This window comes from Botryllus schlosseri, chromosome 1, assembly GCF_051294905.1.
Source record: "Botryllus schlosseri isolate E-star chromosome 1, Bs_hap1, whole genome shotgun sequence".
In the NCBI taxonomy this organism is placed as follows: domain Eukaryota; kingdom Metazoa; phylum Chordata; class Ascidiacea; order Stolidobranchia; family Styelidae; genus Botryllus; species Botryllus schlosseri.
In genome coordinates this window covers 1,245,917-1,270,172 of record NC_137236.1, presented here as the reverse complement: position 1 = coordinate 1,270,172, position 24,256 = coordinate 1,245,917, and the positions used below count along the sequence as shown (strand labels likewise).

Sequence of the window (24,256 nt, the reverse complement as noted above, 5' to 3'; positions counted from 1 at the left end):
TTGTTACGGTATTTATTTTTATATAATAAATAGAAACTTTGTTCTCCTGTAGCAATGCGACTACTGCTTGGAATTGAACCAAATTTTGCGTGTAGGCTTAAATTAGGTAGGCATACCGGTAACCTAACAGTTTTATCAAGTAGCCAACGGTGCTATTTGAGAAAAAAGTCATTTTTGAAGAGCCCTACGGTACAGCAGTGGTTCTCACCAGTGCTGGTCCAGCAAATATATTAAATTTCTTATCTGAATTTGAGAATGAAAGAAGCTTGGGGTTTACGACGTATTTTGCACTGGGTTGTAATAACAAATTAGCTGTATTTTTCGGGTGTTCATGCGAGTGTGGTATGGGGCTATTCAAAAGTAGCTTACAACGCGTTTCGGACAGATTATATGTGAAAGCTACTTTTAAACAGACTTTTAAACAGAAGTGACACATGGTAGAGGCTATAGTAGCCTACAGTGGTTCTTAACTTTTTATCCTGCAGCGCCCTTTCGAAAATTGCCAGTGTCTGGCGTCCCCGTATTTCTAGGACGGCAGTAAAAACGAAGGGTAAGAGTTCGAAGTTGGGTCATTATTTTTGGGTTATGTGACTTCACTATTGGAAATAGCTGTCTTGCCCGACGACCACTCGACCAATTAACGCTATGATAATTGTATGTGCTATATTCGGGATCAAATCTAGGTTGTCGTAACAACCATAGGGTACGGGCTCAAACCATCTGGCCCATCAACTTCAACATGATGGTATTCCGATCAAAGCAACCCATTTCATAAAAACATCATGTAAGGATACGAATCGCGACACTAAAGAGTATCATCCTTGATGATACGATGAAGAATTATTCTGAAGATTTAATTTTGTAGCTATCATATACAAATATATTTATTTAATCATTTTCACCAAAGAGATTTGAAGCATCTTCAATGTACAAATGGCTCTCACTATCACTTTCAAAAGTGGGGCAGTGCCTCTTTCTTCGATGTCAACACGTTATTCGCTGCGGTATAAAATACTTATTTCAAAACATTTTGTAGAAATTAACCCGAGGTAATGTGATGGTAGTATGGTGATGCTAGTATTTTAACGGGAATTGGCGATCTTAGGGCGAAGATAAGGAAGTTTGTTGATCCAGAAAAATGGCAATCATGTGAATAAATACTGCTAATCGCAACGCGGAAAGTTGGAAAAGGTCATCCCTATGGTTATTCGAGGCTTTGAATAAGGTGTCCTGATTTTTCAATCAAGTGGCGTTGTGTGTTGCATCATAATGCGAAAACGTGTTATAGGCTGTCAGTTGTCAATTTGTTGAATGATACAGCTGCCTGCCGATAAAGATGCTACCACGTTAATAGGTAGGGCTGGGCAAAATCGAGTACCTGAGTGATTCGATTCTGAATCACGTAAAATGCTTCGAGTCGAGTCGAGTAATCGAGTATCACTCATTATGACGTCATAACAGAATATTATTTGTCAAAGTTCGAATATGTACCTTTTAAGCGACCACAAAGAATATAATGCCTGTTATCCATCATATTAAGGATACTTTGATATTTTTTTCGACCATACCGATTTCATTGCACTTGCATTGTGACAATATTGTGGGATGATCATGACTTCGGAAATGTGCAATTTCCAGTAACATTCGTAGCTTTGTACTTCATGTTTCATACGGCCAATCAAGGTTTCAAGGCTTCAACAGTGAAATTAGCATAAACTCGTTGATCGTTGATAAACTCCTCGTTGATCAATCAACTTTCAGTGGCGAGGAGCGTATAATTTCAGTACTCGAAAAAATCGTCTTTTACTACTCGACTCGAATCATAAAAATTAATACTCGATTCAGATTCGAGTACTCGAATCATTGTGCCCAGCACTAGTAATAGGTAGGATTATCATCATCTTGCAATGAAAGTCATGTCTAATTAGTACGGTACGGCTAAGAAACAGCTTATAGAAAATTGATATCGCTTTGCAATGGTGGGTACTTAATTCGTTGATTGCTTAGCAGAGGAGACCGTAGGCACGGTCAATATCGGAAATATATCGTTGCCGTGGAATCAAAGTGACTTATGTCAAGTTCTCAAATTGTGAAGGTCCATTTCTAAAACTTGAAATCTCGGAATCTATGTACTATAATGTTTTAAGCTGTTTGAAAGGATTTGATAGTGCAACTTTCTGCAACTTTTTTCTATTTTTCATGCTAATTTTTACCGTAACTTTGATCAACTATTGCGTACAAATGTAAAGGAGTGATTTAAAAACATGCTATAAACAACTTCTAGTATGGCTCTATTCCCATTGATTTGTATAACAAAGAGCTATCTGACTGGTTAGCTGCGTCTCACTGGTATCTATGCCACAATGGCATGCTAGCATGTTCAACTACCCCTGCCTAGCACGACCGTGACCGAACGATATAGAAATAGATTACTGTATTAATTCTCTCGTCAAATTTTACAATAATTTCCCATTTCACGAACGCCAAGGCGAGACCGCTGAAAATTACATTTACCCCGGGTCACCTTTTTCAGGCTAGAGCCTATTGATTTTGATGAAGTCGCCAGGAGTGAGTTTTTTTGGTAATGGCTTGGGTCAAGCTTGCAGACCGAAAGGTTTTGGGTTGTGTTATTTGACTTGTTATAGGGGGAGGGGGTAATCGCTATGCTGTTGGCTTTTTTGGGGAAATTATTCCCGCATTGCTTGATTTTCTTGCTGTTTGCCTTAAAAATGTAATTTTCGGCGGTTTCGTCAGACAGTTAGATGGCGAAGTAACAAATTTGTCAGCTCTGGAGAAACTAAGTTATACAACGGTCCCTTTTGACTATCTCATAACCTAATACTTGAACAAAAATTATAAATGCACCTTTTTACTGTAACCTTTGATAAAATTAAGCTGCTTTCGGCGATTTTAGTGCAACAAAACTTGCCCTAATGATTATAAATCACTGCATACATGGAAACATGTTGCAAACAAGGCCAGCATGTATGTCGCGCGCAGTGGGAGGAAAAATTTCGAGATGTTACAGATTTTGTCGAATGCTAATTTACAATGAGAACTTGGGGATATATGGAAATGTTGCTCTACTATGTCCCTACTGCACTCTCTGCAGCGGCAATTTTTTTCTACAGGGCCCCCCTACCGCTTTCCTGAGCCCAACAACCCCCATCTTGTCCCCCTCAGCGTTTCCTCCCCCTTCAAAATCCAAAACGCCCGTTGGGGGTGCTGGCGACAAGGTTAAGAAACACTGGAATAGTGTATAGCAGTGCTTTTCAACCTGTGTGACGGTTCGCACTTGTGCGAATGAAAAAAATTGCAGTGCGAATGACGAAGGTGGTGCGAACAGTGCGAATGAAAATCCGGATAAAGTGCGAATGAAAATCGTGAATAATTGTTAATTTTTCTGACTTGGAATAATTCAAATAAACCTAACAGGAAATTTGAGGTCAGTGTAACTTTTGTAGTGGCGACGCAACTCTAAAAACTTGTTTAACTTACGACGCACCGCTAATCGTAGCTCTCACAAGCCGTAGTGAATGACGTTAAATTGACTTTCTGCTTTCTTTCGCTAAACAATCATCATATTTTCGTAATAACTGTTCGACTAGCGCGAGACAAGAGAATAGTATAGTACATACCATCATTACAGACTCACATTTGCAAGTAACTGTAACGCAAATTTTTACCCCTTCGAGGTAATAAAGTATGAACCGCAACGGGTATATAATTTTGGGTCGACACGGTGCCAGAGCTATCTGTTAATATGTATGTAATATTTGTTGAATTTAGTGCAAAAAATCCTGCGATAGTTTTTACATATCCAAGGCACTGTGTTGGGTACTGTAGCCAATATGCGAGACACGCATAAAATATGGCTTTATCGTGAGAAATCATGATAAGATTTGTCCGACTGTTTTTTTCTGGAAAACATAATCGAAGACCGTTGGGATGAACTGGTGTAGGGATGTGCAACGAGCGAGTTCAGGCCTATGAGAGTCGTTCATTTCGAGCCAACTCCTTCTGCGTAGGGGCACATGAAGACGTATAGTTATGGCCAGCAAACCGCTGATAAAATGAGGGCGGTATGTATCGTGAGTATATTTACTCGTCTCATATACTCGTCAGACAGAAGTTGGAGCTCGCTATACCTTATGATCCGTTGCTCCAATGTACATACTCTCCTTGATCGTTTTTGCACCTTATGTTCCAATACATAAGGCAGAAACCTCAAAACAAACATTTGAGCTCTTTTCCTTTTCGACAAACTGGAGCCTAAGGGACCTTTGTGTCAGCTCTCCAAAACGATTTCTGCTGGCAGGCATTTTTCACTCGCGAAAAATACGCTGTATTTTGGATAGGAGTGCAGAACAGATTTTAAGGCCTGGCCATCCAAGCACTAGTAGACGTTTTTGTACAAAACCCAAAAACTTGTTTGGCCGAGAAGGGTTTTAGTGAAATAATTGAAATCAAAACGAGCGAAAAAAATTACCTTTTTAATGGGACACTTGATAGCTTAATTTACATGGCAGCTAATTTGTTGCACATCTGAACAAAATGTTGTTAAGTATCTTCGTCTTCTTTTTGTATAACAATTTTCGATTAGTTTGTGCGAATGAAATTTATTTTACAAAAAAAGTGCGAATGGAGCTCAAAAAGGTTGAAAAGCACTGGTATATAGCAATATCTTTTGGAGAAAAGCCAACAAGCACAACCACGTGGTTTTTAACAGGACTTCGCTAGCTTAACCTTGCAGAAACTCCAAAATATTCATGTATAAATATCCAATATCAAAACAACAGCATTAAATGTAGTTTTCAATAGCACATGTAAGTTGGTAGAGCTGTATACATTTGTCGTACCAGTACCCTGATTGAATTTAGAGTTAATTTCGATTTTTGAAGGATGACCGTCCTCAACATTTTTTGAAGTTTTACCAGTCCGTGAGGTCAAGAAGGTTGATAACCACTACTGTACAGTGTATGCATAGCAAATGAGTATATGCTTGTTATAAAAGCTTCCTGTTTTGACGAACCAGCGATGGTTGTGTTTTAGTATTACCGGAAATAGATTACGCACATTAAAGTATGCTCGCGGCGATATGATGTCATTTTATTTTGTGAGGTCACTGCTGCACCATCATGGCGAAACCATCGCTAATCATTGGCTCTGGACTTAAACGGCATTATCTCCAAACGATTGTACAAAGCAGCTAAAGCCTGCGAGGCCCGAGATGTGATAGTTTTCAGACTAACAACGATGTCTTGTGCGTGACCAGGCTGTTGCAGATGTGACTGTTTAGGCCAGCGATGATATCTTGTACACCTGGACTGCTGTAGATGCAATTGTTCCGGCCTGTTGTTCACGCGATAAATCAGGCCAGCGAGGATCGCGCATGTACAGCAATCAATGACCTGATTTTGTTCGCGTGAAAATTGCAAACCCACTCAGCGAGAGATCGCTTGCCGTTGTGCAGCGAAAACGAATCTCGCTAAATGGCACAACACTTCCAGCTGATAGGCACACGCCTATGCTTAACGTACCTACCCATGCACTATGGCCTCATACAAAGGCATAGTCGTTAAGAACTGGACGCGATATAGGCCTACCTACAGCCTACTGGAATGTTAAAACGGTTTGGTATCTATTTCCGGCGACCTCAGGACAAAAACATTCACACATATCTGCTTACTATAAACACCGAAATCGTGAGTGGTGACGGGTCAGTGGTCATGTAAGGCTGGGATAGTCATTGTCACACAGAAATTTTAAGATTTAGTTATGAATTTTCTCATTATTATTAGAAATTTGTCATATTCCTATTCACATTCATTTTTTCTCAGCCCGTGTGCTCATATTAACCGGTAGAGTTGATGGAGGAGGTGTTTTCAAAAATTTAGGGCAAGATATAAATGATGATGGATCTTGGCATGGGCCAATTTTTATCAGTCACTTTGTTGCATGCAGTTATTTTTCTACATTCCATTACGATTGTCGCTGGAGTGGAAATATATTTGAATCGCCGAAACGTACCAGAAACAAATTTCATTCGTTATAAACAGATGATTCCAATTTGGTTTCTCTATGTGGGGTGCTGCATCATTTTCCTCTTTTGTTCAGATCTGTACTGTGGGGCTCAGATGGGAAATGGCGCTACTACCACATTTTTCAAATATAGTGGGCCACCATGTATAATACGCACCCTTAAAATGGCGTGTGACTTCTGGTAAAAAGCCTGTACCCATGTATAGTACGCATCCCACATTCGCAGTATATGAATAGTTATATATGTTTTCGTATTCGATTTCATTCTGATTTGCTATGTCACTGTTGAACAATCATGACATAACCATAGCTAATCATTATACATTGAACGGCATTGTCTCAAAACGATAGTAGATAACAGCCAAAGCCTGCGAGGCCCGAGACGCGATAGTTCAGGCCAGCGACGATATCTTGCGCATACGGCCTATTATAGATGTGATTTCTCAGGCAAACGATAGCGTCGTGCGCACCAGGCCTGTTGGAGATGCGACTGTAGCCAGCGATTACATTTTGCGCACATAGCGTGCTGTTTATGCGATTATTCAGGCCTGTCGTTGACGCGATAAATGAATTGAAAATGAATGATTGAAATCTTTCAAAAATTAGCCAGTCTATTCAATTTGCATGTCGACGGCTGCAACGGAGTTGCTTGTAAACAACCGCACAAACTTTTTTTAACGCCGGCAAGTAGATCAATCTTTGTATAGAGGTATAAATTAAAATATGATTAGTCGGAGATAAATGCACATATTTTAGACAAATACGCATATCCGCGGCGGCGATTACCGCGCACTGAACAGGACCATGACTCTAGGATAAGCCACATGAAGTTTTAAAACCGGAATATTGGCTGAACAAAGGTTGAGAACGCCGGTGCCCCTCTTAATTCTGCATTATTCACAGTATTAATCTCCACATCTTTCTTGAATACCTAGGTCCTAGGTCATATAAAATATTAACAAAAAGTGGTAACAGCTTTTGTCCGATCATTTCTATTCATAAATATAATGAAGAAAGGATATTTTTATCTTCCAGAAAAAGCTTCAACCCTGATAAAATGCATAAACGATAATACGTCTCAAAAGACGGCGGACAGAATCCTCGAAGACATCGGCGCCGACGACCTCAGCAAACCTGATTTTCAAGTACATCCCCAGATGAGAAGAGTCACTAAGTCAGAATATTTCAAAGGCAATTATGAAGAGGTGCACGGAATGGAAGTCGAAGTAAAAAGAAAATTCTTCTTCTGGCAAAAGAAAGAGGTTGTCAAAAATCAATTCAGAAAGGAATTCGGATTTCTCCGACAAGTAGTTGACGACAACAAATTCATCGAGCTAGATGACGTTTTGCAACAACTTATCAACGGGGACAGTTCTATCACCGCTATAGTTGCGTCTGCAGGATCTGGGAAAACCACTCTCATGCGTAGAATCGCTAGACAATGTTTAGGGCATTCACTCACGAATACAGAAGCCACTGCAAGTCCCTCTCAGCTAAAGTATAAATTGATACATTATATAGAAATAAAAGGCATGCGAGATAAAGGATTGATCAAACCATCTAAATTTCTCTTCGGTGGCCTCTTTCAGAATGAGATCGATGAGGATAATGCATATCAGTGGTTGCTCGAACATCAGTCTGACTCAGTCTTATTTTTCGATGGCTTGGATCAGGCTATGTGGAAAATCAACAGAGATGGCGACGAAAGCATAAATCCTTATACTCTAGCCGAAGCAGCAACGATCATGTTCAATATCCTCTCACATAATATACTCGCTGATACGAAGATTGTCATCTCTTCTCGGGAATTTCAAGTCTCGGATTTGCCCGCGGAAGCTCGGCCTGCCGACATCATCACACTTTCTGGTCTGACCCTAGATGACGCAAAGAACCTTTTTCTGTATCTGATACGTCAGCATGGGGATGAAGCATGGGAGAAGATGGAAAAGATGTCACCAAGGCTGATCAATTTAGTTTCCATTCCCGTGTTTCTGGTCTTAACCGCAGTGATCATGGCCAGGAATCCGAACGACCCTCCTCCAAAGACCGTCACAGGACTCTACAAAAAAATTATATCCACTTTAAGCAGCGTGAAAAACATTAGAAATGCTAAGGTTATCGCCGGAGTTGTTAATAAATTGAAAGCGATGGCATATCGTGGCATGAAAGAAGGGAGAGTGGCATTCCGTGAAAATGATTTGAGGATGTTTGGACTTTCAACAGAAGAAGTTCAAGATCTCATGATGAAGGTTCCTGGAAACAAACTCCTCAGTTGCAATCTTTTGGAGGGTGATTTCATTTTCTTCTTCTGTCATCAAAGTCTGCAAGAATTCCTCGCTGCGGGCTTTGTAGTCGAAATGACGCTTACAAAGTTCATGAGCTTCAACTCTAAACACCTGCACAAAGAGCGATGGTCGGTCGTCCGAAGATTCGTGTGCGGCATCATTTGCGATGAAAAGCCGGATAGCCTTCATGAAGGTGAGTCTCATCGGAGAGTATAGTTTTCCGTGATGTTGGCTACTTTTCTCGAAAAGTTATCGTATTCCCGCTACTCTCGAGACTGAAAATATGAATCTGTGAGAAAACACACATTTAAATATACGTTTCTAGGTGCGAGTGTGGTCTGATCATATATCAAGTATCGGAGTGATTCAATTCTGAACTGAGTGTCAGGCTTTGAGTCCAATTTTCGATTACTAATCGCGATCCCTCATTGTTCAGAACGGTCGCGCAACGCGTTTGACCATTGTTGTCGTCATTGTCCTGTGGCGGTTCGATTGCTCGAACAACGCCGATTTCATGACCTTTCAGTGCTATTTAGGGGTGGTTTCATTACTCTGATCAAACTTTAATTGATATTTTCAAAATCTGTTTTCGATTAAATTCAGTTTTATTGAATTTAACACTGTGGTCCCCACTAGTATTAATTATGCTATTATTGACATGCTCAGCATTGTGGATTCCAGCGTAACGACTGGAGTTTCGAATCTATTAGTTAGAGGTCGACGGATTATAAACCTGACCGATTATCGAAGCCGATATTTGAAACCTTCCCGATTATCGATATCAGTCCATGAAATGCTGGTATCGAGGCCAATATTTTATTTATAAAACAAATTCAAAAATATTGAAAATCCAGTGCTCCGTGTTTTCAATCTCATGAAATCGGCAACGCCAAGAGCGATGCGTGACAGATTAAACCTTGCAGGACGAGTTTAACTGGGTGAGCATGCAGGGAAAGTATGCTTCCCTACATTACAAGCTACCTCTGCTCGACTGATCAGCAATTCTGTATCATGTTTTGCTTGTCGGGTTAACCCAAATTTCAATGAATGTGCACAATCGAGCAATATTTCATTCTAATTTCATTTTTCTCGTTTGTTGGTCAGCTTTCTGTGGCATGTACAAGTGCCATCATGATAGATATATATTATTTTTAGCGAAATGGTTCTCTGCTCCTTCCATATTAATATAGGCCTATGATATCGGTTATCGGCCTTGTGAGTGTGTCGATAATCGGTATCGGACTGCAAAAATCAATATCGGCCGACCTCTACTATCATTAGATTTGTTATAAGACCAGTTGAGCATGCTAGCATTACCCATGACACCACCACTGGCTGTATGATACGCAAAGCCACAAAAAATAGTACTGCGTCCATAACATGACCATTATTTAATATTTTTGGTCATACCAACCATATTGGATTTAGTGACGATGCTGTAGTTTTATCAAGACCTCACAAAAATTTCATTTCTGATAGCGTGCGCACCTTCGTACTACTTCGTACCACTGTTTTGAATCTTGTGAGAAAAATCAATCTTAAACGCATGACTGTGTGGTGGGCACGGATCCAATGAGCTTATTGAATCCATGCTTTGTTGCACTATTGTCCCAAGACAATGCAGTAAAAGATCAATCCAGTCAGAACTGTTTCATATTCAGTCAGTCTGCGTACATCAAGTCGCGTAAGCAGCGGAATAATATGTGGCGGGTAATTGGAAATTTTAAGGATGCGAATTTAGGTTCTAATACAATGACATACGTCAAGGATTCATTGTGTCGTTGTGAAAACATGCGTATGAGTCAAACATTTGTGGGCGAATATGGCTTCAACTCTACCGCTTGGCTGTGTCTCTGTGAAAACTGTTGTTCCTCTTTACTCGATTGTAATATCGTATAGTGAGGTGCATTATTTGTCTGACAGTCTCAAATCGGTCGCTGAAAAAGCGATTTCTCGCCCGATCGATCCGTTCGCATCTCAAGGAGGACAACGAGCGCGTTCGCATGGAACTCTATACAGCAATCTATGAATCAGGAGACGGCGATCTTATGAGACAAATTTCCAATATCGATGCATCTGATATTTCATTAAGTCGCGATGAAGCTCATATCGTTGGATCGCTTGCAGCAAGGAGTGAAAGTCTGATGTACTTGGGTTTGCGCAGCTGCAACATCAACAATGAGCTGTTGGCGATCATTACGGGGTGTCTGGAAAAAAGAATACATGTGAGTTTAGGCACAAAACACCAGTGAATTTATATGTCACTCAGAAGGTATATTGTAAGTCCCATGTCTGGCCCGAGTGAGTGCCAAGTCCACGGACCGTGTAATCAACGTGCGAGTTCAAGGCCGTCCATTATAACTAGCGTGACTTCCAGCAGTATACTAATAGTGACTTGGAAAAAAGCAGTAGCCTATCTGTCAACTAAAATCGCATCGTGCATCGAATACTAATTTTTCCTTTTTCAGACATATTTCCTATTTAATGCTGACGTACGAATAAAATCATCTCGATATGAGGGTAGGATATAGATCGGGGGTGTCAAACTCAACTTGGGTAGCTGGCCGGATTTAAACCTTAAAATCGCTCGTGGACCGGACCAGTCAAATTACTCCAAAATGTTAATTCAAATTCCAATGCTCTTTTTTGTCACTGTACTACTTGATCATGAAGCCGACGTACATAATAATATCGAGTAACGACGGTATAATTTGGTATGCTTCTACACTCTCTTATTGTTTTAGTTGTGATCTGGCGTTAGCCCTGACTACGCTGTGAGGTATAAGATAGATTTAACAATAAACGGTGACGTTGGAATTTGGTTCATCAATATTGAATCCCGTTTCAGGTTTCTGTGGGGGCGAGGGACCGTGTGACCCCAAACTAACATAGGGCTGCGAAAACAGATATTAACACCATATTTTGTTACTTTTTTAATCTCCGGCTGACCAGTATATAACTATTTTGCATTGCGTTTTAGCTTCAATGAAGAACTACTTGCTCGGTGCAGAAATTTTGTCACTAGAGTCGGTATAATTTGGCCTATGAATATTACTCAACATTCTTTCCCTTCGCCACCACTGATTTAGATCATCGCAGTGCGGTGTGGGTATAATCCTAACACATCACTGCATCACATTAACATTGCTCTTGTTGAAAAATGCGCGCACCGATGATTTCACGAAATTCTCAAGTTATTAGGATTGCCATACGTCTTCATTTTCCGGGACATGTTTGGGATTTCACTGTTCACGTTATGTCTGAAAGGAATTCTTAATATATGCCTCAAAGTCCATAATTTTGAAGGCTCGAATTACGCTCAAAATCTTTTCCAAATAATCATGAAAAATAGCAGATTTGTGCTACTGAAATTTTTTCTTGGCGCTACGCACAATTTAGTGCACTTTGTATTAATTTAAATATAAAGCCACCTCCAAAGTTAATTAAATTCAATTTCAATAACAATTACTTTGTTGCATGTGTTAATTACATACGATTACAATTACTCTATGCTAAAATTATCAAATTACAACTACCATCAGGGTTTAACCTAGTCACGAAGGCTCCGAGAATCAAGTTAATCTCATTTTCATAGTTTTGACTCGAGTCAAGTCGAGTCATTTTCAACTCACAACCGAGTCCAAGTCAGCGATCAGAGGGTGGAGTCCGAGTCATGACATTATGACTCATGTCCAAGTCATTGTGTTGACTTCTCAGCTTCCGAATAAATTCTTGGTAACCCACTTATTATAACCCATTTTGTTGATATACAATGGTTTGTATTCATAATATATTAAATTTCCACACTTGTAGCAGTTTTTGGTTGCATTTTCAAGTAGGCTACCAGTACCAATAGACGGAATCCCAATAGTGTGGTCAATTTACTATGCTTTGAAATTACAATGAAATGTTGGTTTTGGCTTGACGAGTCACGAGTCATATGACTTGGTTCGAGTCATGCGTAATGACTCGAGTCCAAGTCGAATCAATACACAGATTGACTCGAGTTGAGTCGAGTCATCAGAAAATCGTGACTCGAGTCTTTAGAACCCTGACTACAATTACAATTACTGCTGAACAAGTAAGTACAATTATAATTACAATTACTGGTAAAAGTCTGATTGATTCGTGACTTGACTTGACTCGAGTCGCGCTCGAAAATTAATTGACTTGACTTGACTCGAGTCAAAATGTGAAATGACTCGAGATGACTCGTGACTCGAAGGTAGTGACTTGATCCCAACACTGAACTGTAGTGACGTATTTAGCAACAATCTCAAGCTATTCATGTTTCATTCATGATTCGTACTACGCAGAATACCCCTTAATTAGAAAAAAAAACATGAACGTATTCAAACTATTCCTAATCATGAGCTCTGAAAAATACAAAAAAATTTTTTTTATAAGCGACTACTAACAATCAAAAGTTCGAGCGACTGGCAACGACTAATAGCGAATAGGATACAAGACAGTCAATGAAATGTACTCAAACAAATACTCAGAGCTGAGTAAGGTGAATGAAATGTAATTGGTTAGGCCAGGGGTCGGCAACCTTTTGCTAGTCGCGGGCCAAATTTCAGGTTCACAACATTTTGGCGGGCCGGACCGGAATTTTTCTTAATACTATAGTTAACAGTCACGTCGGTATATTACCCTACAATGCTGCAATCTCAATCATACAAATCACAAAAAGAGCAAAACACATGTATTTAGGCTACACTTCAACAACGCAGGATAAATGTGACACTTTGCGCAGCTTGCTTTGTGATAGATTTTCAATTTCTGGCAACAAGTCAGATGAAGCTAGAATCAGGCCATATTCAGAATGTGCGTTGGGATACGTGATCTTAGCTTGCTCTTCGTGAATTTCATTGTTGAAAACTATTGTTCACATGCGCACGTGCTACCAAAAATCGATGCTATTTCTTTTGCATTGATGGTCAAGCTGGGATGAAGACCCATTTCAAGAACGTACTCTTTGTCAAAGTCAATCAGCGATATGCTCTTTGTATGAAATTTGTCATTCGATTCAACTGCATGGCATTTCAAATGGGCTTATTTGAAATTTTCTGGCAATGGTATTGGCGCCAACATTAACCGGAGTACTGGGTAGTCAGAATTTATTTTGTACAGAACGAATGTCGGAAAAGTGGATGGAAATTCATTTATTAAATTTGGTATATCACAGTTACAAATGTATAGTGCTGGTAGGTTTACTCTCCTCCAGTATAGGAAAGTGAGCTTATTTAGTTGTTTCCCCCTGAAGTTGCAAATTCAATTTGTTTAGATATGACGTTAAATGTTCTACGAAAGCAAGATTAGATACCCATTTTCGATGACAAGATTATGAGTCGGCGATGTTTGTATTTTCAAGGAAAGTTTCTATTTCATTTCTAAGTTCATACACTCGTGCAAGCATCTCGACGTAACAAAGCATGTACCCGTTTTGCCAGTGACACTTGCAACCGACGGGTTTGCCCAAGACACAGAAAACTTCAGAAGAACGCATATTGCTTGGAATGCCGAACAGCTTCTTGTAGTTGAAGTGCTATACGTTTCGTTGTTCTTGTGTTTGAAATATACGTGACAAAGCAATGCTTATTGGGGTAGGCCTATCTTTACTATTGCTTTTGGGTCTGCATTCATTACAGTGGAACATATTGACTCTAAGGCTTTTCGCGTGCGCCTTGTCAGGAGTTAGCGACACAAGAGGAGCTTACTGAAATATAGACATACGAAAACCAAATTGGCAAAATATGACGTAACAATGCAATAATAAAAAGGATCGCTAACAGCTGTACCGGTACTCCTGTAGTCATAACAAAGTGACAAGAGAAAATCAAATCATACAAAACACAGACAATTAGCGGTATTTTATTTAATATTTTAGGATTGCATATATAGGCCTACTCTTTGTGCTTGTTATTGTGCCGTTAACTCATTGATGGGGGCACACGGGGGATCTTTGAGGTGATGGATTCTGCTGTGGTGAATGTGGTTCTGAGAGCAATATTCAAGTTCAGTACCGCCAGTAACATTTGAGGTATCTCTGCGTTTCTCTGAGAGCTATTAAGGTGATTAACATTTAAAAAGTGGTATTCTGCGACTCACGCAGCAGCCTGATTCTAAAATCGGAATATGACGAACCCGGACCAGTACGGGGCTCGTTCACTTTCGGACCAAAACCCCTTTTCTCCGTAACGCTGTACTGAGTTTGGTCCGAAAGTGAACGAGCCCCGTAGGTGCGTGAATTACATGTTCCGGAATCATCATCCGTAAGTGGAAGAAAACATTATAAATTTTGACATTTTTCGAAGCAGTGCTGCATTGCAGATTGGAACTCATTACGAAACGGCGGGCCGTATTCTTGTGGTAACTAATCATTTCGTCGCGGGCCGGACGATTTCGCTTGGCGGGCCGGATTCGGCCCGCGGGCCGTAGGTTGCCGACCCTTGGGTTAGGCAATAAGGACGATACCGATAAGGTGTGTAAAATTGAAATAAATGCAAAAGTAAAGAAGCTCATGATACCTACCAATTACAAAATTTTGGTTAGCAGTTACATTTTCACTTGCTCAAAACTGTTCGACTGCATTTGATGAACATTAGGGTGGGGAAAGGTTCTGGCCCCAGTAAATTAAGCTAAGATATGAGGTAAGACTGGGATAACATCTCTACAAATGTGTGATCCAGCGTGATGAAGTCTTGGTTGAAAACTTTAATTTCTTTTTGCAATTGCGGTAGCAAGCCTCAGTACTGGAAAGATATTTCAAAAAACACTTACTGTGGTGTAGGAAATGGTTCAGCACAGGTTACAGAAGAGTTTATTCCCTTTTCGTCCATTTATGAAATAGTAAGATTTTGTTTGATAGCCTATATTGTAATTCACCAAGTTTTCTGTGGGAGCTGTAGTTGGCCTATGGGAAACAGTTTAGTATGCCTGAAATAGTTAACGAGGTACGCATAGTACACCCATGGTAATGTACTAATTATTTTATGTTGTGATTGTCAGGTTTCAATAACAATGCAATTGAAATTTCATTTAGTAAAATTTTTATCAAATTTGTATCAATTACACAGAATAGAAATGCTTCAATGACAATTAAAATATTATGAAAAAATTAATTATTTACATGCAGCTTAATTACAAATTACAGTTGATCCTACTGTGGCCGCCTCGCTTGCAAAAATGAAATCGTAAGTGAATAAAATTAGCCATCGTTCACTGAAATCAAATCGTAATCTCAATTATAGAGTACGGTGTATTCCTAGAATTGATTGGAGCCGTTTGAAAGGATAAGTAAAAAACCGTGGCAGCGCTAAACCTAGGCTCGTTTGCCTTTATTATGGGGATCGCAATGATGTTGAACATACTCAGCTTCCTAAATATGCCCTGATTAAGTCCGTACAAAGCTCTGTTGGTTTGACATGATATTGGCGGACATTGTATTCATATTTCATTCATCATTCCAGGTGAAGGAAGTGAATTTGCGTTACAATAAGTTCTCAGCAACAGCACTGCGTTCACTTCTCGGACATCGTCGGATTGAATCGCTATCTGGAAAATTGGATTGGGAAGTGAGATGGATTCTATGATTTAGTTTTGTACTAACAAGCCATTATTATTTTATGTGAGTATGCGGAGACTTATGACGTCACAATCGCACATGATTGGTGATTCGTGATAGAAAGCAATATACGCACAGTCTCTGCATTAGGGCTGTTCAAAAAACCTTCAGATATCTTCGGTGATGTTATGAAATTGTTAAGTTGGCAACAACAACGCTGCATGCCAACATTGGGTCAATTGCAACCAGTAGAAGCGATTTTCTGGCAGTGATAAATTTTGGATTTATCAATAAAAAATTATTTTTTAAAATTTTTCTGTCAACAACGTAAAATTGTTGGGCTGTCAGTAGAGACGATGCACACCAAATGTGGCTCAATTCCAGCCACTAGAAGCGAAGTTATTGCGGTAGAAAAATTTGGATTCGAATAAAATAATTTTACGGTGGCTAACTCTTCATTTATTTATTCAAATAGCTGATTCGCGGGACAGAACTTGAATATAGCTTTCAATACAAAATCCATTGTAGTAGAATATTTATTAAACTCGAAGACTTTTTTGTTGCCTCTTTCAAGAGTTAACGGCACACTGAAGGGAGTTGAACAGATTTGGTTTTGCTTCTAAATCCTTTTAAATCCCTTTAGTGTGCCGAAAAGTATTTGAGTTTAAATATTGTACTACAATGAATGTTGTATTGAAAGCTATAATTATTTCCTATAAAATCATGGAATTGGAAATTTTACCACGGCAATAACTTTGCTCCTAGCGGTTGGAATTGAGCCAAATTTGGTATGTATCATCACTACTGATTGCCTTACAATTTTATGGGGTTGAAAGAGAAAACTTTGAATTATTTTTTTAATTATAAATTCCAAACTTTTTACAGCAAGAATCTTGCTTCTACTTGTTGGACTTGAAGCCAAATTTGGTTTACAGCGTTGTTTCAACCAACCTAACAATTTTACAACATAGCCATTTAATTCTGAAGAATTTTTTTACTCTGCTTTCATCCCGAAGCCGTAGAGTATTTACCCACTGATATGATGTTTTAATATCTGCACTGTGTCGTTAATATCGAGCTATATAATCGAATTTGGTGAAATGGTGGATTATGTAAAGTAGTGGTAGCAATAAGAGCGCTGAGCTAATGTCACGACCTCATCAACAAAAATCAACTTTCTACTACATTGACAATGGATGAAATGAATGCAATGTAATGAGATTTGTTATTGGTGTGATCGATACCAGTCAGTCTGGCGATGATCGAATTGTTCATCAATATTTTGATAAATTATGTCACATTTACGTAAGCAAACGGCGCGTGCCCCAACAAAACGCACTACGTAAATAAAAAGTAACATTGTCAGCATCGTCGAAATTCAAAAGTGTGCATGTCGACATGAATTAGTACGCAACAGAATATTTTTACTGCCAATTAACAATGTGCGCATCTGATTTTAAGGCCAACGCAATAATTTCGACATTGCATAGCGAAATTGTTCACTGATAATAACTGGTGCTGGGAAAAATCGAGTATCTGAGTGATTCGATTCTAAATCACATATGAAGCTTAGAGTCGAGTCGACTATTCGAGTATCACTCGTTATGACGTCATAACAGAATATGATATGTAAAAGTTCAAACATGTACCTTTTATGTCACCTTAAATAATAAAATGCCTATTGTTATGCATCACATTAAAGATACTTCGGTATTCTTTCGAACATACCAATTTCATTGCAGTTAGTGGCAATTTCGGGCGATGATCATGACTTGGAAAATATGTTATTCCAATTACGTTCGTAGCTTTGTACAATATGTTTGATATGTTGCTATGCGATCAATCGTGATTTCAAGGCTTCAAAAGTGAAAAATACTGTCAAAACTACAATTATTATCGATAATGTAACTTTCAGTGTCGACGAACGAACAATTTCGGTACTTTAAAAGATCAGCTTTTACTAATCGGCCTGAATCATTAAAATTAATATTCGATTCAGATTTGAGCACTCGAATCATTGTGTCCAGCCCTAATTATAACAGCGTTTTTGACTGCAGTGTTTTATTTCCCTTGTAATAGAGGACTCACTATGATGTCAATGGAGTAATTCTGATTTACATGCTCACAACAGGAAACTGTCCGTTTTTGCGCTACGATTAAAAAGACGAAATTATCTCATGAATTCGTGTCAATGCAGGAATACGGTTCCGGGTGCTTACGATTTGCTTAAAGGTCAACTATATTGCCCAAAATATCTTCGTCTCAATACTTATCCTTTTTCTACGGATGTCGCCATGATACTTCTTACCTCATATAAAGGAGTATTTTTGAAGATAACGAGCCACTAAAGTAGCAAAATGCCACCACTGGCAACAACGTCACTAAAATCAGTGAACCGTTTCAATGAAGTATAGCACATGATGATCTGTGATGCTGCGGTCGTTTCTGTATGTAAGATATGACGTCACGATATTTGTTGGATGATAGATACAATGCACAATCTCAAGTTTCACATCTGGATAATATTCAGGTTGTCAAGCTGTCTGTAGATGGCTGGTTTTTGGAATTGAAGAACGAAGAAGATGACATCAAGATAAGTAGCTCGGCTGACGGTCGTTTCATCATCAAGGTTTGATATCAAGATGATTCAAGTTTGCTAACGAGTCCGTACTAATGATTGCAATGAAGTTTCGCTCATTTCCCTGACTTTACTCTACGGAGCTGTCAGCTACACTAGGCACGTACAACGATGACCTTGCGGTGTAGTATAGCCAGGATGTAGATAATGGCGTAATCATGAGCGTCATGAAGTCGAGATGCTTTTGTTGAGAATAGTAAGCTAACAACTTGTGCTGATTTTATAAGTAAAGGGTTTTTACATGATGAATCTATAAAAAAAAATTGCCGGCACCGTACTTTGATTATCAAGTCCATTCTAAATGTTAGGTTACATCTTTCAAAAATATAGGGATTGTGTTTCTTTCACATCGCATTTTCCAACGGACAAACGTCATAGCCATCGCTTCACCCGCACTAGACTTCAGTAGTAACAATATTCTGCTCAGGTATTATCGTGCCTATGAGTGTTTCTTATTGGTGCAGATTGTGACGTAACTGACCTTTTTATTTTACAGGATTCCAATCTATCGTGCAGCCGGGTTCATGCCGTAGCAGAAGTTGCATTTCTTGGAATACTTTTTGATGTTGAATTTATCAAATTTGAAGAACAAATACAACTGTTGGCCAAGCCGAATGACTTGCAGAAGTTAACTGAGTTTAAATTAAACAAGGTATTAAATACATTTCCTATAATATTATTGTAAAAGATTTCCTGATATTGTTCAAAGACATGTTACTTTTGGACAAATTTCAGCCGTTATCGGATTTGGACTTGGAGTTAAAACAAAATTAATTCTGGATTTGTAGAGGATTTGTATTTCGAAATTTCAAATCAGCTCATCACTGTTCGACAAAAACTTCCATTCTCAATTTCTACTCTACTTGCATCTCTAGTATTGCGAGTCGAGTCTCGATCGTACATAGATGTGGTGAAAGTAGTCAGCCTTGTTAATCGTGAGGAAGTAGGGGTAACATTTTAATTTTATATGCAATTATATGTAGAAGTAGATGTGTCCACGATGTGTTAAAACTACTTCAAGTGGAGGTAGAAAGTGACAAGTTTGAAAAGTACCTTTGTAAGTACTTGAGTTTCGAAAAGTAGTTTTGGTCGATCGATCGTAAGTGTGTGGTGATTTATCGCTAACAGTTACTTTGTTAATTACAAGATGAGTCCCTGTGAGTAACTAAAAATTATTATTATTGCTAATTTGTATAATCTTGGAAATTAGATTCAACAGTTACCATGATGTCTATTGCGATTTTTTGAGACGATTTCACGCATCACAGTGATACAAACGTAACACAAAACTACTTTCTATTTCTCAAAATCATATCCGTGGAAAGTAAGTAATTTTGCGTGAAAGTAGTGTAAAATCATGTCCTGTTCTTATGCATAAATCATTGTTAGACATGATCTATTTCTGTCCTGAAGAAATAGAATACACTATATGCCCGATTTTGACATGAATCTCCAGACTGAGCATCTTTCGTTGAACGCGATATCTAAACCCACTTGACGTGTACGACATATTTCCTTCATAACATTGGCTGACAACTATATAAAGTTCGATCTCTGCATGACTGCTGGAGTGTGAAGGTCCTGCGGAAATTTCAATAAATTGCAGCTCCATTACGGCGGCGTTCTGAAGAAAATGGCTGCGGCCAAATTTTTTTTTTCGCATTGCCCCTCAATTTGAGACCACATCATTTTTAGAGTGCAGTGCACCTTTCGGGTATAATTTTGCATCAATTTCATGAGTGAAATCGTTATTTTAACCACATACTTTCAAGAAGTAGAAGCAGATTGTTACTGATCATCTCGTAATGTGCGCTCAAGCATTGACGTAGTCTGAGGTGAAAAGCAACAATGCCTGCTCCAAATCTAGGTTTGGAAAGCAGGAAGATAAAATTTAAAATAGGGTATGCTTCTGTCCGTGCCAGTTTTTACGCAGATTCTAATATGTTTTACTGTCCGGATAAAATTAATCCTTTGCGTAAACATAAGCGACATCGTTATATAGGCTATCCAGCGTTCCTTACAACATTTATCCAGAGGTGGTCAGTAACAATGTACTTCTACTTGTCGTAGTACTTCAGGTAGATATATCCTACTTTTCCTGCGTACTCAAGTGTTCAAGATTTCATACTACTTCTATTTGGCAGATTTCATTTTCATGCAAAACTAGGCCTGCAATAATTATATTTTACCTAATTGTGAATCGCTACTTTCACTCCTACTTGAGATAAAATAATTCTCTGGAATGAGACTAATACCGATGTAGTATATGCATTATGGAGAATCGAAGAATTCTAATGAATCAGTATTGAACTTTTCCGATATCAATAATTTTCCAAATAGGAAAACATGGAGACAATTTCGTCATCTTACGTAATGAAATCAATATTGTGTTTAGATAAGCAAGATCCTGTTCGATTGCACAGAAAAAGAAGAAATCATTGATTTGTCGCTGATTGAGCCTTGCTGGAAAAAGTATCAAGTATGATTCCTGATTCTATTCCCAAAGTATTTTTAAATGCGTTTATATTTACCTATCATTTTATATGACTTCGAACCCAATCATCTCTTCGGCGGCTATATTAAGTCTGGGAATAACTGTTTTCACATTTTAGTTGGATCTCCTGGATATTGCCGTGAATGGCCTGATACCTGACCAGGATTACAGCCGAATTTTGGAGCGCAGGACAGCAATTTCCGTTTTTGGCAATATCCATGCCATGTTTTACGTTGGAAAAGCAGATGAATTCAGGAAGGCCTCAGAAGCTTGTCAGCGAAAGAAGGTAGTACTTATCATCCAGTATTAGTTGCATTGGATATATTGAACGTTCTTCTCCCACCATTGCATGTTTATCATAGAATTCTGCCGCACAGTACGAGTCCCCTCCACATGAATAAACTTATATTCCATGCCCGAGATATCCACCGCAGTTGCGGAGTTCGTGATTCCTGGTAATTTGCTCTTCTGAAGCAGGGGTGTCAAATTCAACTGGTGTTGCGGGTCAAATTCTAACCTTCAGAGCACTCGCGGGCTGGACCAGTAAAATGATTCCAAAGATTGCTTCAAAATCAATGCCCTCGTTTTACACAAAAAATAAATTGCTAAACAGAGGCTTTATCGACGATATACCTTGGCCTATTGCAATGATTGCCTTTTTTTAAATCGTAATCTCGGAATTTAGTGTCAATTAGGGTTACCACATTTTGGGAATCTGAAATGGACACCTTTAAAAAAAATTCATACTTACAATACCGGAGTAAAATCCGGAAAAATGGTTAATTTAATCCATGTTTGTAGTTAGTTAAAGAGAAAGGTCACCTTTCTGGCTCAACTCTCGAAAGACCTGCCGGAACGTTACTTCTGTACTTATTTCCAGTTGAATTTTCACATACATTTTACCATAATTTTCAAAAAAGAGGACAAATTCTCTAAAAGAGGTCATTTGAGCGTGCTCCTCAGGGGTGTTGAGAAAACCTTTTTTTTTTCAAATTTTATCGGCTTGGTTGTCAAATTGTCAGGTTACCTAAAAAAATGTTGTACGCCAAATTTGACTCAATTCCAGCCAGTAGAAGCCGATGTCACTCAAATTGAAATTTCGGTCATTTTTGAAGTAATAGTATTTGCGGTGACCGATTTCGTCATACTGACATGACCAAAAATCGTTTTTGAGGTACGCCTGAAGTGGCAGGAATGTATTTTCCACTTGTTTTGATCTTGACAAGGTCCTAGGGTGGGGTTTGAATGACGACATCGGATTACCTGAAAATTGGTCCACTTCATTGAAATAGACAAGTTAAAACGATGGTGCGATAATTTTCAAATATAGTACTTAACACACTAAAATTAACGACCACGAAAAGAAAACGAACTGACAAGAAGGTAAAATACAGGTAAATGTATTTCTCAAGTGATAATCCTATCTAGAAGTATTTTTTGTCAGGCAAATTTAAATTTGAGGAAATCTATCCCAGTTATGCAGGGCATACTCTCTGCCTTGATTCAAAGTTTTTACCGATTGCAAAGTCGCCATTACCAAAACCTCATCCACAGAGACATCAGTTGCATTCCTCAGCAGCTCAGTGTTCGGATATTTCTCTACTGTTTGACAATAACTGATCCAGGGCGTTGAAAATGGTACCGAATGTAATTCAGAATGGGCTATGCCACTGAATAGTATTTATGATTTGAAAAACATTTCTGATACTTCACATATGCTAGATTCGGGGAAACCAAATGGTAAACCAGTGAGCTTATAAAGCATATTAGTCATTTTCTGGTCTTTCAATATCACCAGGACCCCCTTGTCATATAGTTAGTAAAGTTATTGGTGTTTTACCACGATATATTGATACAATTAGATTATAGTAACCGAATATGGAGAGAGGATGACATGAATAAAGGACGATAACTTTTGATGGGAAGAAGATCTGTCACGATGCCCATAAGTCTTATAATAAGCCTGTGATAGTAATTTAGGAGTGGTGCAGGGCAAATAATAAAATATCATATAATATCAAATTGTATCGTGAAGAAATTTACATTGGACCGACCAACAATATAGATCACTTGAGAAATATATTTTCCTGGGTTCTACCTGCTTGTCAGCTCATTTTCTTTTCGTGGTTGTTAATTTCGGTGTGTGTATAGTAGACCTACTCTATTTGAAAATTATCTCATCATCGTTTTGACATGTCTATTTCAATGAAGTGGACCAATTTCCAGGTAGCCGTGTCATATATTTTTTTCGTTTACTGACGATGTCTTCATCCAGACGCCAGCCTAGGCTTGTATCAAGATCAAAACAAGTGAAAAATACATCCCGGCCACGGCGGGCGTAACTGGAACACGATTTCTGATCATGTCTGTGTGACAAAATTGGTCACCGTAAATACTAATACTTCAAAAATGAACAAAATTTCAATTTGACTGACCTCAGCTTCTAGTGGTTGCAATTGAGTCAAATTTGGTGTACAACGTTTTTTTAGGTAACCTGATGATTTGACAACTACTGGTAAGCTGGTGAATTTTTTTTTTCAAGTTTTTTTTGAACAACCCTCGTAAATCTAGAACACTTTCAAAAAAGTCAGAAAAGAGGACTTATGGTAACACTAGTGTCAATGGCAGTGACTTGTTGCTGACGGTGACTGCAGTGTAACCTGAACATCACGGTCGGATGGTTATAATTTGACATGAACAGAAAATGCTTGACATTTTCTGTCATGAGAGAATTTAAGTGTTTCCTACTAGAAATCTCAACATGTATTAGAAATATGTCGGATAATATGGCTATTTTTCAGAATCGCCTAGCGGGCCAGACCAAACCGTCCAAACTGGTGATCGAAAGCATATTGTAATACATGATGGCCCCTTGTGAAATGGTCAACAATAGTGGTAAGCATCATTTTAATACACAATATTAATAGTGATAATTTCTCACTGCAGATCGAATATATCCGATGCATATTACGGTATCCTGCTTCACTCCATGACATTTCGTCTCTCATCAACAACTCCAATTTGAAGAAAGTAACATTTAAATACCGCGAAGAATATGATATGTTGAAAGGAGACGAATTACAGAAAGTCCAGAAGATTGCAAATGATCTCGATACTGAGCTGGAAGTTTTATACTGTGAGTCATTGTTTGGTTGCATCGTATCTTAGATACGGTTTGTTAGGGATGTTAAATAAGCGCGATCACTTTGAATGAAATGGTCAATTCAGGT

General features: G+C 38.7%; 3 protein-coding genes and 1 long non-coding RNA gene across 4 annotated transcripts in view; 3 read left to right on the top strand and 1 right to left on the bottom strand.

Annotated features, from left to right (window-relative positions):
- The window catches only part of LOC145448941 (uncharacterized), a 507,956-nt gene that overhangs the window by 225,265 nt on the left and 258,435 nt on the right, over positions 1-24,256 (bottom strand). The gene's annotated exons all lie outside the window — the stretch shown is intronic.
- On the top strand, positions 7,014-16,068 carry LOC145458533 (protein NLRC5-like). The gene is made up of 3 exons (XM_080337310.1): positions 7,014-8,520; positions 10,251-10,552; positions 15,800-16,068. Exons 1-3 carry the CDS (start codon positions 7,050-7,052, stop codon positions 15,920-15,922), a joined length of 1,896 nt encoding a protein of 631 aa, XP_080193436.1. The 5' UTR covers positions 7,014-7,049; the 3' UTR covers positions 15,923-16,068.
- LOC145438268 (uncharacterized) lies at positions 17,854-21,017 on the top strand. Its single transcript, XM_080315658.1, has 3 exons — positions 17,854-18,523; positions 19,029-19,184; positions 20,928-21,017. The coding sequence occupies exons 1-3, from the start codon at positions 18,353-18,355 to the stop codon at positions 21,015-21,017; spliced, it is 417 nt and encodes a 138-aa protein (XP_080171784.1). The 5' UTR covers positions 17,854-18,352.
- LOC145444558 (uncharacterized) overlaps positions 20,961-24,256 on the top strand; it is a 199,573-nt gene continuing 196,277 nt past the window's right edge. The window contains exon 1 of the mRNA XM_080322587.1: positions 20,961-21,312. Coding sequence (XP_080178713.1) covers positions 21,250-21,312 — 63 coding nt within the window. The 5' untranslated portion in view covers positions 20,961-21,249. The remainder of the gene's footprint in view (positions 21,313-24,256) is intronic.